The sequence below is a fragment of the Lathyrus oleraceus genome, chromosome 7 (assembly GCF_024323335.1).
Source record: "Lathyrus oleraceus cultivar Zhongwan6 chromosome 7, CAAS_Psat_ZW6_1.0, whole genome shotgun sequence".
Lineage (NCBI taxonomy): Eukaryota > Viridiplantae > Streptophyta > Magnoliopsida > Fabales > Fabaceae > Lathyrus > Lathyrus oleraceus.
The window spans coordinates 276,460,162-276,478,014 of NC_066585.1; the positions used below are offsets into that span (position 1 = coordinate 276,460,162).

At 35.0% G+C, this 17,853-nt stretch overlaps 1 protein-coding gene across 1 annotated transcript; it reads left to right on the plus strand.

Moving 5' to 3' along the window:
* Positions 1-361: 361 nt before the first annotated feature.
* On the plus strand, positions 362-17,170 carry LOC127103416 (sugar transporter ERD6-like 6). Its single transcript, XM_051040680.1, has 7 exons — positions 362-442; positions 16,188-16,250; positions 16,340-16,399; positions 16,617-16,682; positions 16,771-16,830; positions 16,935-17,049; positions 17,151-17,170. Exons 1-7 carry the CDS (start codon positions 362-364, stop codon positions 17,168-17,170), a joined length of 465 nt encoding a protein of 154 aa, XP_050896637.1.
* The last annotated feature ends 683 nt before the right edge of the window (positions 17,171-17,853 follow it).

The window sequence follows — 17,853 nt, forward strand, 5'->3', positions numbered from 1 at the left end:
AAGTACTTTCTTGGCCTCGAAGTTGCTCATTCAAAGGCAGGGATTTCACTATCACAAAGAAAATATTGTCTTGATCTCTTGCAGGAATCTGGTATGCTTGGATCCAAACCAGCTCCCACACGTACTAATCCATTTGTTAAATTACATGCTGATAGTGGCAAGGCTTTTGAAGATATTGGAGCATACAGACGATTGATAGGACGTCTGCTGTATCTTAACACCACACGCCCAAACATCACTTATGCCACGCAATAACTTAGTCAGTTTCTGCACAATCCAACAATGGCACACTATCATGCTGCTTGTAGAGTCATACACTACTTGAAGAACAACCCTGGCAGAGGAATATTGTTTCGAAAAAATGCTGAACTGCAACTGCTTGGCTTCTCAGATTCTGATTGGGCAGGCTGCATTGATTCAAGGAGATCCATTTCATGATACTGTTTCTTTCTTGGCACTTCTCTCATATCATGGCATGCAAAGAAGCAGGACACTATTTCCAGATCATCATCAGAAGCTGAGTATCGAGCGCTGTCATTTGCCACATGCGAACTGCTTTGGTTGATAGTTCTTATGAAGGAGCTGCACATCAGGTGTACCAAACTCCTTATTCTCTATTGTGACAGCCAAAGCGTAATGCATATTGCGTCCAATCCGGTATTCCATGAACGGACTAAACATCTCGAAATCGATTGCCACTTGGTCCATGAGAAGCTTCAACAAGGTTTACTTCGACTCCTACCTATTTCCACTCATGAGCAGCTTGCTGATTTTCTAACCAAGGCATTACCAACTTCAACCTTCAACAAGTTTATTTCCAAGCTTGGCATGATCAATATTCACCATGCTTAGCTTGAGAGGGGCTGTTGAGATTAACCATTTTGATCAATATAGTTTAAGCTAAATGATTAATACAATTGGATTAGTTGTATGGTTAGTTAGTTTAGTTTGCTCTATTGTGATTGGTGGTTATGAGATAAGATTGTAATATATAAGTGATGCATTGCCACATGTAAACAATCCAATTTTCATTAACAATTCTTCTTGATATTTCCTTCCTTCTTCTTCTGCTAATTCTTCTTTTCTTCTGTTAATGTTTATCATTTTTTCTGTTATGCTTCTCCATTGATGAAGCAAGATTGATCACAATACACGACTATGAAGATATTAATCCTCTCATACTCATTCCTTCTTACCCTAATATTCTGAATCCTAAAAAGTGTGTCTCTCTTATCATTATTGAGTATTGTTCAATATATTAATATGCTATAATTTGTGTCTATACTATTTAATTAAATCCATCAATTGATATCAGAGCCAAACAGATACATAAAAATATTTTTTTTTACATGAATTACATGAACCCTAATTTATTTGGACAGCGAAACGAAAATAATGACTATCCTTAAAGAATTAAAATGAATGACGGCGAAACGAAAACAATGACTATCCTTAATGACTACTTCAACTTTCAATCGCTAGGCATTGATACATATTAATAATAATCAATTATTATTAAAATCAGGGTTGATCATGGTTTTTTAAAGGCCCACGATAAATAACAAAAATAGACTCTTAATAAAAAAAAATATTTTTAAAAAAAATAATATTTTTGTCTTTTTCTGATAAAAAAGATTTTATCACACTTACTTCTCTACTAATTCTTGTATTCATCAGCATCGACATTAACTATAATTACTTCATCCTTCGATATGAGTATTGAGATAATTTTTTCATAAGTCTAAATAAATAATAAAAATATTATTAAGATCAACCTTACTATAGTTAGTCATAAATAAAAATTATCAAATTAAAATTATAAGTTAGTTATGGTAGATGTCATATGCAAGATAATATCATCACATAAACAAGAGTCTTGCAATTACCACACCTAAAGATAATAATAAATTTGTCAAGAAAATATGATTCAGAAACATTAAAAAAAATCATCATATCATAAAGTTACAGAAAAGTGTGTTAATTTATACATACCATAGTGCATAAAGCTCCACTAGAACATCTTTTATTTCATCTAAGACAATTTTATCAAATTTACCCGGATAGAGAACTACCACACTAGATGAAAGAGAAAGTATCTTCACGTTGATACCTACCTTAACATTATATTTTATCATAATTGTAAGACTCCAATTTTGACCCTAAGATCCCTCATGTTATCTCATCATATGCATTGGCTTTGGGATCACACATTGGCATCCTCCTTACCCCTCATTCATTAGGTTTACATTGGAAGAGATCACCAAGCATATTTGATTGTATCATAATTTGTTTGTCATTATTTACTAACCAAAAAACCAAAAATATGTCAATATATAATTTACTTCTTTTGTAGGTAGTGTGTGTGTTCACCAAGGCCTCATCACACTCATATCTAGGGTTTAAGACCCTCGGTGCAACGAGATTAATCAAGAGATGGTTCATATTGGTTCTAGACATCATATATGGGTCCCTATTATCTTCATTTATCATTTTGATCAAGAATTCATCAAGACTTTGAAGCTTTTTTTCTTTGGAAGCCCTAATTCACCTGGGTATCTTGTGTGACTTCCTCAGCAAGTTTCTTCAGCAATTGATTAAATATATCAAGGGATAATTCATTATACATCATCTTATACATATATGATCCTCCATGAGTCCAAGAAATCAAGAAAGTTTCAAGTTTGCAAGTTGGTTCATGGTGGTTGACCAGAGAAAGTCAACTAGTCAAAACTGGATTCCCTAGACCCTATCTCCTTCAATTTTTGTCATATAAAAATGATTACAAGAGAAAATTTACTCCTTATGACATTACAAACAACTTTAATATTGAGGTCAAGAGATGGTTTTGCTTGGAAAGTCAGTTTTTATGGTGAAAGATTATATGTCATTTTGTATATGCCTTAGTTAGGAGGTCAACTTCCAAGGACCATAACTTGCTAAATTTATATGACATTAAATCCATTAAAATTTCATGATAAAATTCAAGATGTCCTCTCCAACTTTTATTCTTGGTAGAAATTCAAACTCAGCTTGCAAATGCATGTGCCAAGAAGAAACATTATAGGTCATTTTGGGCCATTACCATTGAACAAGTGATTTTCCCCATCTTCTAAAATGTATAACTCCTCCATGACAAATCCGAATGAGGTCAAATTTGTGACCAAATTGAATATTTTTGAAAGATCTACAACTTTCATGAAGGAACTTTTTCCATTTGAATCACATAGAAAATGTTATTCAAGGTGGAAGAAGTGAACATTTGGCTTGGTACTTAGAAAATTTTCATTTATGTTTGATTTTCCAAACTTCCACCTTAAATTTCATCATGATCCAAGCTTCAAATGGAAAAGTGTTAAACATGAAAGTTGTTACCCTTGATCTCACCTTTCCAAAACGTCCAAGATCATATCATTTGGCTAAGAATTGGATGACTTGCGCATGGTTTCTTCTCAAGGCTCCATTTGGATGAATCTCATGTTCACATTCCAATTTCCATTGCATGATTGCATGACACACTCTCAGCATTGCACATGATGAAATTTGGACCTGATTACATCATTTCATGGGCCTATCACACGCCCATGCAACCATGCAAGAGGGTTTCTATTTTTGGAATTTTGATGGAAGGGTGTGAAAACCAATTGCATTGCCTATAAATAAGACCCTTCATGCTCAGAATTATGGAGACCTGACCCAAGATTTGAACCTGCAATCCTAACCCTCACCATTAGAGGAAAATCTTGAAGGTTTTTAATTGAAAATCGAGTTTCAATTTCACTTCAGTTTTGAAGTTGAAACTCCAAGAATCCAAGCCCTTACTGGATCCATTTCACTTCCTGCAAGCATCTGAAGTCAAGCCAAGGTCAATTGGAAGCAATATCAAGCAAGATTCAAGCTCCCTAGAAGGTGATTTTCCAGAATTTTCATCTCTTCGATTCTCTCTCTATTCTTCACCATTCTCTTTGATTTTTGGTTGACTGAAGTCCTATCAATGTAGGCGACAAGATTGAGTTGCTTTTAGGTTAAATCGAAGCAACTCGATTCATGATCCTCAAAATTCAAATCTCTATATCTCTTTATATACTTGGAATTGGAGAAAATTGATGCCAGATTCGTGATCCTGGGCATTTTTTCTTTGAAACGGTGTCCTTGTTTCTCATTTTCCATTGAGATGAAGTTGGACCAGTCTGGTGGAGGTCACCGGTGAAGATGACCAGAGCCCTAGCTCCGATGGTGTGTTGGCACACTTCCTGACCATCCGATCATGTTTGTATGTTCTAATCTGAGCCATTGCCTTTAATTACCACGCGTACATAATGTTGACTCAAGACTACCATGGAACACGCGCGTGTGGCCATCAGATATGACACCTCAATTAATGAGGGAGATCTGATGGTCCTTGTTTTTTCTTATTTTATTTTAATTTCTGATTTTATGTTTAATCCTTTTATTTTGTTTAATTCATAGAAATTTCATTTTTAATCAAAAAATATGGGACTTTCACCAAAAATCTTTAAATATTTTTATCTTTCATATTATGAATTAAAATTATTTTTTTGGATTAGCTTTGATATTTTTCATGAATTAAATGTTTTGTGTATATTTTTTTAATTGTTTAAAAATACTTCTGACTTTTCAAAAATAGTGAATTTTTTTGTCTAAGGTCATTTGACCTTGTTTGACCTAGGATAAATCCCTTGGCCATTTATTTGGTGTTTTGAAGGGATTTTAGGTTTTGACCAAATTAAAATGTAATTTAATTCATTTTAAAATTGATTTTTAATTGATTAAATGCTTAAAAATTATGTTGAGCCATTTTTATGGTCCTGTGATGTTTGACTTTCTGTTTGGGCCTTGGTCAAGGTTGATTTGACTTTTGTTGGATCAAAACCATTGGATTGAGGGAATTGATGAAATGTACATTTCATATCCCAAAATGAATGAATAATTTTGATTTGATAAAAGTCCTCCCTTGGTCAATTTGTGTTTCTATCTTCCCCTCCCTCTTCATCTTCATCCATATTCTTTCCCATTACCTCATTTGACCAATGAAATCTCTAATGTCTAAAGGCTAATTGGTTCATCAATGACCTTGTGTCAGATGAACCAATACAAGTATGACTGAGATAGGTCCCTCCCTCTTGATCTTTTCTTTTAGTGTGTGGTATGTTTTAAGAGCTTGGTTCTTCATACCAAATCTCTAATATGCATTAACACCTAAATTTCTATTGCCCGACCTCAGATAGTTGTGACTTCTACATAAGTCCAATTACGATTGCTTAATATAGAGCTAAATTTGACCATAATGGCATAGCGTTCTAGTAAGTGAGATTGTAAGTCTCTCATTCTTCATGGTATTGTATGGAGACTTGACCTTTTTTCCTTTCATGAGAGCTAGTGGCATACTTGTTGAATTATCCAAGTTGGAGCCCTTCTCATGGAAGATGTCTTGGTTTAAGGATTCATACTTGTGAAAGAATGGTTGAGTGTTCTCCAAAGAATGACTTAATCAATTAAAAAACCACCACTGACATTTGACTAACTTTTGACTAACATTTGACTAATTCTTATTAATATTGCTTTACTTTCAAGTCGTTTACTTTATGCAATTTAACTTTCAGTCATTTATCATTCATTGCCATTTACATTTCATTTAACTTGTTTATGTTTATGTCATTTTCACTTTGCTCATTTGAGCCATATCTTGTGATTGTATGTATTTGTTTATGTGTTTTGACTTTATTTGTGGTCTTAGGACTTTAAAACACCTAATAACAACAAAAACCCTAAGAAACATATGGTGGACCGTTGATCTTGATCTGGACTCTTGTACTTAGAACTAGGCAACATTCCATGTGCAAAAAAGACTTGGCCAATGCCAACATTTTGAGACCAAGCTATTGTGAACTGAGCCTTCATCTGATATAAGCCCTTGGGATTTGTTTGAATTCATCTGCTACTCTGTCTTTGTGCTTAACTATTATTTTAATGTTATGTCTGATGCTTTGTTCTGAGTTGATCAAGGAATATTTCATCTGATACATGAGAAGACAAAGAAGACTGCTAGCTATGGAAATTGCTTGCTTGGAAGTGGCTCTTTATTTGATGCCCTGATCTTCATAATGTATGGATATTGTTAATTGCTCATTGATGATTGCTTGATTCAAAGTCCAAAGGGAAAATGGGTTTTCCATATGACATTCTTGTTTGTTGGACTGCATCCCATTGGTCAGATCTTTTCAACTCTTAACTTTTAATTTATGCTTAGGATAGCCTCTTCATCTCCTCTCACTTCTTAAATTTCAAATCTCTCACTCTTTTCAAAAACCTTCTTTGCTTGTGATTTCAAACTTAGACTTTGTTTTAATGATTAGAAACTTTGACTTTATGCCAATGAATTTTCAAACTCTTTTCTTAAATCAAATTTGTAAACGAACTTAATCATATTGACTTAACATTTCAAAAAGACAAAAAGAACTAACAACTTCATTCAAACTTTTGGCCATTTATGCCTTTTCTTATTAAATTTTTTTGTTAAAAGCAATCCACCAACTTCTTTGAAATTTTTACCATAAACTACGAGGTTTTGATCCCTCATTTTTATGATGGTACGTAGACACAAGTTCGAAGGTCTTGTCAAACACAAAAATATAATCAATAAATTCTTTTCTGATCCCGACACTCTATTTTACCAAACATCATTTATACCAAAAACACATGCACACATAAAAAAGGGCTCCCTAGGAGTTCCTAGGACACTTTGGATGCTAACACCTTCCCTCTGTGTAACCAACCCCCTTACTTGTAATCTCTGGTATTTTATTAGTTTTGATTTGAAAACTTCTTACCTTTGGGTTTTGTTCGTACTTTTTCCTTTTCCTTTGGAAACAATAAAAGCGCGGTGGCGACTCTGGTTTTATTGACGTCAAATTTATCCATAGCTTGATGGTCATGTATTTACCGCTACAATAATCATAACATATCAAATACCGACGCTAACTGAATGAATTTTAAAAATATTCAAAATGTTATGAAGAACATAATAGATGACTAATTACCAATGTAATATATACTGTAATAGTGACATTCTGTAAGACTTCAATGAAATTAAAAAACAACATGAGGTGGTTAGATTATACTGCTAATTATTCATAACATTTATTCAAAATGTGTAAATGCAAGTAATTGCTAAAAATGTGTATGAAATGATGAAATTATCAAAGAAAGAATGGTCTTATGCTAAAGATTCTTGAAAAGGCATACGAGAATCCTCTACACAGTTCACATAAATACATACTTTCGTGTTCACCAACCAACAAGAACTTCAACGGTATGTACGATGTTGATCGTACATGATACTGACACGTTAATAATGATAATAATTTTTAAAAATACACAAATTAAACGTAATCACACATGCTACTATCCAGGATTGACCCAATCAATCTAAAGACCTTATTCTAATTTTAAAAAATGTCTAAATTAAAAATAAATATAATTTTAATAACTAAAAATAATGTATAAAAAATATAACTATATTTTATCAAAATGAAGCAATAAAAAATTCAAGGTAATGTTTAAACTATAAAAAAAAATTCATACAACTTAAATTTTTTAATTACTTAAAAAGAGTCTTTTTCCAAATATATTTTTGAAGCAAATTCATCAACTAAATCTTTATATTTTAGTGTCTCCAAAAGATCATTAAACAATTAATAAAATAAAATTACAAATAAAAAATAAAAAATAAAAAATTAACAATTACAAAATAAAAAGAATCAATAATTAAAAAATGAAAGAAAAAACATTCAGTCTTCAATTTTATTTAGTTTTTATATTTTTATTCATCTTTAAATAGTTTAAATTATTAATATTTATCATAATAATAAAAAAATCATGCAATAATGATAAAAAAAATGGATGCAAGATAGAAAAAATGGATGCAATCGTAACTAGAGAATCAATAATTAAAAAATGAAAGAAAAAACGTTAAGTTTTCAATTTCATTTAATTTATATATTTCTTATTGATCTTTAAATAGTAAATCCTTAACATTGATCAAAATTATTGGAAATCCACCACAACCTATGGAGAATTTCTATCAATCTTGATAAACAAGATTGTTATCAACCACACAATGACAATGAAAAGAAATGAATGATTGAGAAAGAAAGAAAAGAACGTTGGAGAAGAAAAATATTTTCTGCAGAGTTTTCCCTCTGCCCACAACCTGTGGAAAATTTTTTTATTCACTTTGCAACTGCAAAATTATGTGAATACAATGTTATGAGTTCTTTCTTCTCTTCATACAAGAATAAATGTTACTCCCTTTATTTATAAATTTAGGTTAGCTTACTCCCTAAGCCAAAGCCCAAAACTATAAAAGCCCAAAATAGTTAATACTACTAAAAAATAGGCCTAAGTCGAAATTCTGTATGAAGCAACATGCTTCGACACTTCGACACACTAATACAACTCAACACACTAGGTGATTCAACACTTTCTTGCTTCTGTCGAGCAAACTACTTCGACACAAGAAATTACAATTCAACACACCACCTAATTCATTGTGTCTAAGCTATCTACATTCATCATAGCTCTTAGTCTTATGAACACTTCGACCTGCACTCCCTTCTTCATGATGTTTGCAATCTGATTCTCAATTCTGCAGTGTTCCATATTCATCTTCCCGTCTTCTACCTGCTCTCGAAGATAATGGAACCTCATTTCGATGTGCTTGCTTCGACCATATGCTATCGGATTCTTCGCTAGATTGATAGCTGACATGTTGTCGGTCTTCATGGTAATTGCTCCATGACTCTTCGTTGTTATCTCTTCGACCATATTCACCATCCACGTTGCTTGACATGCACAAAGGGAAGCAGTTATGTATTTTGTTTTGCACTATGATAATGCCACTACTGGCTCCTTTCTTGAACTCCAAGCAATGGGTGTATCACCTAGCATAAACACATAGCCAGCTGTTGATTTTCGATCCTCAGCATTACTACACCAACTTGAGTCGGTGTATCCCACTAGTTTGCATTCTTTTCCTTCATCAGCTGTAGGAAACAAAATACCATAGTCGATAGTTCCTTTCACCAACTTAAGCTTTCGACCGCTTTGTCTTTCGACCATAGATTTAAACTTGGAAAATACCTTGATCACTTCACTTTTCTTCTTGATCAGGTAAGTCCACAATTTTCGATTGAAATCATCTATGAATGTAATAAAGTATTTGTTACCTCCAATTGGATCCACCTGGATATGACCACATACATCAGAGTATATGACTTCAAGAATTTCCTTCGACCTGCTTCCTGCATCTTTACTAAAGTTGTTCTTGTGCTGCTTCGCCTGCACACATTCTTCACACAGTTCGTTTGGAATGCCGATTTTTGGTAATCCTGAAACCATATTTATCCTCTTTAAATCTCTGATGTGTTTGAAATTAAGATGACCAAGTCTATAATGCAATATTCATTCATCTCTGTTGGCTGCTGTTGCAAGACACCTATGCTCCATCGCATTAAGCTCAATCTTGAAGGTTTTATTCTAAGAAATTGGAGCCTTCAAGATGAACCTTCCATTTGAGTTGAGAACTCTCATCATCTTGTCTTTGATTGGCACCTTGTAGTTCATTTCGACTAACTGTGATATGCTGAGCAAATTTCTTGCCTTGTATGTACAACACATTTGAAGTTACTGACCTCTTGCCATCTTTCCTCATAATCAGAACATCACCAACACCTTCAACTACTAGAGTGTTGTCATTTGAAAATTTTACCATGATCTTCATTGAGGGCTTTATGTTGACAAACCAATCTTTCCTTCCAGATATGTGTGATGAGCATCCTGAGGCCAAGTACCACTGGTCCTTGAATATCTCTTCATCTCTCGTTATAACCATCAACAACATCTCTTCTTCTTCATGTTTCGCCAGCTTTGCATAAGTTTCTTGATTCTTCCTTGAAATTCTGGTATCAGATATAAGATGTCGAAGGTAATGTCACGACACTAATATCTGTTAACACAAACAGGATAAAGATACAGAATGGTAAAGCAAATGACACAAGCAATTGTTAACCCAGTTCAGTGCAACTCACCTACGTCTGGGGGCTACCAAGCCAGGAAGGAAATTCACTAAAATAGAATCAGTTCAAAGACTCTCCGTACACTTCAACAAGTTACAGTCTTTCTCACCTAATCTCTACCCGTGCAATTTCTACCTAATCACTCTTAGATATGAGAACCCACTCACTTCCCTACAATCACACATGTGATCTTAAACAACAATCCCTTGAGAAAAGAGAACACTTTTCAATAACACACTCTTGATTTTACTTCACAGTTTCAATCAAGAAGACACACACTTGATCTTGCTTCACGACTTTGATCAAGTAGACACACACTTGATCTTGCTTCACAACTTTGATCAAGTAGACACACACTCTTGCTTAACAACTATAGAGTGACAAATTACAACCACAAATCAGTCCAATTCAATCATCAAAAGATGACTTGAATGGCTTACAAGTCTCACGACTAAACAGACACAAACCCTAACTCTCTCTCTATATTTCGCTCAGTATTGGTTGTGTTGTAAAACAGGTTTTCTAAGTCCCTTTTTATAGAAGCTTTCAGCTGGGCTTGGACATCTTGAAAACCCTAAATCTATTTTCCAATTAAATCTTTTCATAACAGCTGGTTAGATCTCCTTGGAAAATAAGTAAATCGGGTTGTAATTCATGATTGAATGCGCCTGCTAATCAGATCTTCAATCATACATAGATTTCCATTAATTGTGCAATCACAAAACACCAGACATTCATACTGAATGTTTTGTGTATAGGATGTCATGACATCGGGTCTGACATCCTAGAAAAATCCTGCATAATTCCATAATTCCTTTTATAACTTCCAGCAGGTACACAAACATCAGATGTCATGACATCGTGTATGACATCTTGATACAATCCTGCATAATTATGTTTTTCCATTTTAACTCCAGCAGGAACACATTATCAGAAGCCATGGCATTGTATATGACATTCTGAAACAATCCTGCATGATTATGTTCTTGAACTCCAACAGGTACATAGGATATCTTATGTTAATACATCACACATAACATCTTGTGAACTCTCTTTGTTTTACCAAAATTGCTGCCAACACATAGAACCAACAAACTCCCCCTTTGGCAAATTTTGGCTAAAACATATATCTATCCTTTTTGTTCACAAGAAAACTATCAGCAGTTAAACAACAGTTTAAACAGCAGCAAAAGCAAACAACAACAGAAGTAAGACACACAAACACAAGGGTACTCCTTCTCCCCCTAAATCTGTGCACACAACAAACATCTTCCATGAAAATAACAGTTATCGTAACCACAGCACCTGTAACAACCAGAATGTCATTCTGACATCTGCTTCAATATCAACACCTGTGCACCATATCAGACATCCCCTTTGACATCTGTAAACAGAACAACATTCTATTTTAACAACAAGCACATCTCTTTCAATAATAGTTATCCTTCTATTCAGCTACATACATCTCACAGCTCCACAACTTTAACTGCTTCCACATCAACACTTCTCCCCCTTTTTAGTCAAAATTGACCAAAGATGACCAATTAGACAAAATAAATGTCAATTAGCCTAGCAAAGAATGTCAGATCAGATGTTATAACATTAAAAATGTTAAAACATAATAGTTAGGCAGTACAAACCATCATCATACACAACTGTGATAGCTGAGATAATGAACAAATCTAAGGAACTCATTAAGATCCCAAAATATTATAAACAGACATCAATGAGGACTGCCACAAATTACACATATTTAAAAAAACAGTAAAAACTTCAGCATCCAAACATCAGCAACACATCTCCAGCCACACTAGAACAGTCTTCACCACAGCACACCTCACACAGTCAGAAATATCCTCTGGGATAATAATCACAAACTCCTTTGCTTGCTATAGGTTCTCATGAACACAGATCCCCAACTTCCCCCTTAAACATTCAAATTGATTGGCATCCAAAGCTTTAGTGAAAATGTCAGCTAATTGCTTTTCTGTAGTAACATGCTCCAAAGCTATGATCTTCTCTTCTACAAGTTCTCTAATGAAGTGATGACAAATGTCAATGTGCTTTGTCCTGCTATGCTGAATAGGATTTTTGGAAATATTTATAGCACTCAGGTTGTCACAGTATAATGTCATGACTTCTTGTGTGACATTGTATTCAGACAACATTTGCTTCATCCAGACCAGTTGAGAACAACTACTCCCAGCTGCTATGTATTCAGCTTCAGCAGTGGATAGAGATACACAGTTTTGTTTCTTGCTGAACCATGAAATCAGATTGTTCCCCAAAAAGAAGCATCCTCCAAATGTGCTCTTTCTATCATCAGCACTTCCAGCCCAATCAACATCACAGTAACTAGTCAGCATAGATCCAGATCCATGAGTACACAAAATCCCATAATCACTGGTGCCATTGACATATTTCAGTATTATCTTCACTTGGTTTATGTGACTGACTTTTGGTTCAGCTTGATACCTAGCACAAACACCTACAGCAAATGCAATGTCAGGTCTGCTTGCTGTGAGATATAGCAGACTACCTATCATGCTTCTGTATAGACTCTGATCTACATTGACACCACTTTCATCTTTGGAAATTTTCACATGAGTAGGAGCGGGTGTCCTTTTATGGCTTGGATTTTCCATGCCAAACTTCTTCACAATGTTCTTGGCATACTTGCTTTGAGATAGAAAGATAGAGTCTTCCATATGTTTGACTTGTAGCCCAAGAAAGTAGGTCAGCTCTCCAACCAGGCTCATCTCAAACTCAGATTGCATTTGTCTAACAAAATGTTCAACCATCTGATCTGACATCCCACCAAATACAATGTCATCTACATATATTTGTGCCACCATGAGCTTCCCTCTTTCATTCTTCATAAATAGAGTTTTGTCAATACCTCATTTCCTATATCCATTGTCAGTGAGGAACACTGTGAGTCTCTCATACCAAGCCCTGGGAGCTTGCTTCAACCCATAGAGGGATTTCTTCAATCTGTACACATGTTGTGGAAGATTTGGATCTGTGAATCCTTTAGGCTGTTCAACATATACTTCTTCATTTAAGTAGCCATTTAGGAAGGCACTTTTTACATCCATTTGAAACAGTTTGAATTTCAGAATACATGTCACTCCAAGCAACAATCTAATGGACTCAAGGCGAGCTGCAGGAGCAAATGTTTCATCAAAGTCTACTCCTTCAACTTGGTATATCCTTGAGCTACTAATCTAGCTTTGTTTTTAGTAACAACCCCTTGTTCTTCAGATTTATTTTTATATACCCACTTTGTACCTATGACATTTACTCCTTCAGGTCTAGGAACCAATTCCCATACTTCATTCCTCTTGAATTGGCCTAACTCCTCCTGCATGGCATTGATCCAGAACTCATCAGTCAAGGCTTCCTTGACATTTCTGGGTTCAATCTTTGACACAAAGCAGCCATGTGAGATCACTTCTCTTGATCTAGTAGTGACTCCTTTATCTGGATCTCCTATGATAAGATCTTTGGGATGATCCTTCTGAATTCTGATAGAGGGTCCCTTGTTGATTTTGTCATCTTCAGGTTCAGCTTAAGGAGGTTCTCCTTCCTTATTTTTGTCTGAGAAGTCAGCTGGAGAATCATTCAGAGATGTCTCGACATTGTCTGTGACATCAGTCTATTGGTCATCAACCACAACATTAATGGATTCCATCAACACATTAGTTCTGGAATTAAAGACCCAGTAAGCTCTGCTGTTTGTTGAATAACCCAGAAATATTCCCTCATCACTTTTGGGATCCTTCTTCCTTCTTTGCTCAAGATCAACCAAGATATAACATTTGCTACCAAATACATGGAAGTATTTGACTATAGGTTTTCTTCCTTTCCAGACTTCATATAGGGTTGTGGGAGTCCCTTTCTTCAATGTCACTCTGTTGTGAACATAGCAGGTTGTGTTCATGGCTTCAGCCCAAAAATGGTAGGGCAATTTCTTAGCATGAATCATAGCTCTGGTTGATTCTTGAAGAGTCCTATTTTTTCTTTCCACCACACCATTTTGATGGGGAGTGATGGGAGATGAGAACTCATGATGAATTCCTTCTGAAGAGCAGAATTCAGCAAATTTGTTGTTCTCAAATTCCTTCCCATGATCACTTCTAATTTTGATAACAGAACTTTCTTTTTCTCTTTGAAGTTTCAGACAAAGCTCCTTAAAGACTTCAAATACATCAGATTTTTCTCTTATAAAATTGATCCAGGTGTATCTGGAGAAATCATCCACCACCACATATGCATACTTCTTCCCACCAAGGCTTTCTACTTGCATGGGTCCCATCAAGTCCATATGAAGGAGTTCCAAAACTTTGGTAGTGGTGTCATGCCTGAGCTTCTGGTGTGACATCCTTGTTTGTTTTCCAATCTGACACTCTCCACAGATTTTTCCCTCATCAATCTTTAAGTTGGGAATTCCTCTAACAACTTCAACTGATATGATCCTCTTCATACCTTTAAGGTGCAGGTGGCCCAATCTTTGATGCCATATCTTCACTTCTTCCTCTTTGGCTAAGGTACACATTGAAGAGTATCCAGTTTCTTGAGAGCTCCACATGTAGTAGCTGTCTTTGGACCTAACTCCCTTCATGATTACTTCATTTTCCTTGTTAGTAATCAGACATTCAGTTCTGGTGAAGTTTACATTCAGACCTTGATCACACAGTCGACTGATGCTTATAAGATTAGCAGTTAATCCCTTAACAAGTAGGACATTGTCAAGGTCAGGAACTCCAGGGCAATCCAGCCTACCCATTCCCTTGATTTCACCCTTTGCACCATCACCAAAGGTAACATAACTCATGGCATGAGGGTGAAGTTCAGTTAGCAGATTTTTGTTCCCAGTCATATGTCTGGAGCAACCACTGTCAAAATACCAATCTTCTTTGGCTGAAACTCTGAAGGAAGTGTGAGCTATTAAACTTGTAACCTTTGTCTTAGGAACCCATTACTTTTTGTTGACAGTCCTGTGATGCTTGGATCTTGATTGGTATTGAGACTGAACAGGGCTAGGATAACCATATAGCTTATAGAAGAAGGGCTTCAAGTGGCCAAATTTTCCACAGTATTGGCATCTCCATCTTTGATGTTTCCCTTTTTGCTGTTGTGACATCTGATGTGACATCTCAGGTTTGCTTTTAACATGGATGCACTTAGGTTTGGATTTTGGTTTGCAACCAGTGTAACTGCACTCAGCCTTGAATCCAATGCCAGATTTGTTTCCTGTTATTTGGCCAGTCTGGAGAATCTTGTCTAAGATGGCAGATCCATTGTTAAGCATTCTTACATACTTAGTCATCTCATCTAGTTTGGAATTCAAGAGTACAACTTCAGTCTTCAATTTTGAGATGGTTTCACTACGCCAAAAACTGGAATAGACAGCGCACCTTAGAGGGCGCTTTATTACAAAAGCGCACTCTAAAGTGAAGCGAAAAAATAAGGAGCGAACAACTGGAATAGACATCGCACTTTAGAGGGCGTTTTTGTAATAAAGCGTCCTCTAAGGTGAAGCGAAAAAATAAGGAGGAGATAGAGGGACAACAATACAGGGTGCTTTTTAGAAAGCGCCCTCTAAGGTTACCCTTAGAGGGCGCTTTTAAAACAGCGCTCTATAAGTCCATGTGCATTTCCAGTTTATAAAGCGCTTTTGGAAAGCCTTAGAGAGCGCTTTCATAAGCCCCCTCTTAGGCCCCCTTTAGAGGGCGCTTTTTTTCCACAAGCGCCCTCTAAGGTCCCCTTTAGTAAACATTAAAATTATAACATACTGCGCGTTTTGTTATTTCACTCTCTGTTATTTTCGTTCTTTTTCACGTTAGGGTTCTCACTGCTACGATTTTCGCTACTTCTAAGGCGTTCTCCTTCCACCTCTGTTAGATCTATGACGTTTCCTCCTTCTATTAATTCATTGTTAGCTGTTCGATTTTGACACCATAGGTATTTTTCTAATCTTCATATTACTTGGTTTCTCTTCTGACGTTCACTATTGTTCATTTTTGGTTTCATTTTTCTTGGTTCATATTTATCAGACCATAATCTGAATAATATTTACATGTCATTTAGGTTCTTGCTACGATTTTAACTTTGTGGTTAGCAGACAAATCTGGTCCCCGGCTTTTACTTATTGTGAGTCTGAGCTTTTTCGATAATTTTTGCATTCACATTACTATTTGTTTGGAGGGTAATAAGAGATTAATCAAAATCTCCTATTGCAGGTTTCTTCATCTGCAATGGCTTTGAGTCTTTTGGTTGTTTCAATATCATTCTACTTGAAGGTAATAATAATTTTTTTGTTTGTTATATTTTTTGAATATTTTTTTTTTGTTTATTTTTATATATACATAATACATTAACTAGATATTACACATGCATTCATGCATAAATATTCAGAAATTTGTAACACAGATTCACAGGATTATATATCAGTAAATTCTTCTTTATATTTTTGGTTTTTTATATGGATAATATATTTTATGTTGAATTTGCTCTCAGGAATATATATCACCAGATTCTGATTTATATGCGACATTGAGCCTCGTATCGGTGGTTGGAGTTGTGGTGTGTAAATACAACTTTATTACACAAATGATGGTTTCTATTGTTTGTTTCCCTAACTTCATTATTATAAACTTTCAATTTCTTTCAGTTCATGGTTATTGCATTCTCTCCGGGATTAGGAGCAATGCCATGGATTATAATGTCTGAGGTACAATTTTCTTCAATAATAATATGCATGACAACCCTATATGAACAAACCTTTGTTGTAATATAATGTGATAATTGATGTGTTGAATATATTTTACATAATAGATTCTTCCGATTAACATCAAAGGCCTAGCTGGAAGTTTTGCAACACTTGCCAATTGGTTCTTTTCCTGGTTGGTTACTTTAACAGCAAATTTGCTCTTGGATTGGAGTTCGGGAGGTTTGTGTGCATTGCCTATGTTAATTTTCTATAAATATCTATTGTTTCTAACCAGAAGCTTCCTATGTTTTTATCAGGAACCTTCACAATATATATTGCAGTGTGTGTTTTCACAGCATGATTTGTTGTCATTTGGGTCCCCGAGACAAAGGGAAAAACTCTTGAAGAAATACAACAGTTTTTCAGATGAAGTTTCCTTTCGAGTAGCACTTCAGCTAGTGTTCACTCATGTATTCACATTCATATTTTTTTTCTGAATCAACTCAATTCATTTTTGTGCTCTTTGGTCTTGTTAAATATGAAAAATACCAAAACAGTGTGATTTTCTAATCTAGCAGCATACTTGCATTTTTGTTGTAATTGATTGATTATAAACAAATAAATGAAAGAGAGTGGTTATTATACATTTCAATTAGAGTAGCAGTAGTTTCGGTTCATGACATTTCAAATAGCAAGAGGATCATATAAACAATAAGCATATATCAGTATTTGTATTTTAATATTATAAAAGCATAAAAAGAACCTTTAGTTGCTCTTATGAATTATAACAAGCAGATGTATGCCATTTTCTTCTGGTTACCTCTTGTGGCTGCAACATAACCTGAAATGAGAATATGGTCACAGAGACATGTGATGCATGTAAATGTTAAATAACCACCCACTTTAGAGGACGCTTTCCAAAATAAGCGCCCTCTAAACCCTTTAAATTTCCACTTTAGAGGGCGCTTTCCAGTAAAAGCGCCCTCTAAACCCTTAAAGGTTTCCACTTTAGAGGGCGCTTTCCAATAAAAGCGCCCTCTAAAC

Coding starts and splice junctions, on each gene's coding strand:
- LOC127103416 (XM_051040680.1), top strand. CDS start 362: ATGCTGAACTGCAACTGCTTGGCTTCTCAGATTCTGATTGGGCAGGCT. Junction 443..16,187: donor GAGATCCATTTCATGATACT/GTTTCTTTCTTG, acceptor CATGTCATTTAG/GTTCTTGCTACGATTTTAAC. Junction 17,050..17,150: donor CTTGGATTGGAGTTCGGGAG/GTTTGTGTGCAT, acceptor TATATATTGCAG/TGTGTGTTTTCACAGCATGA.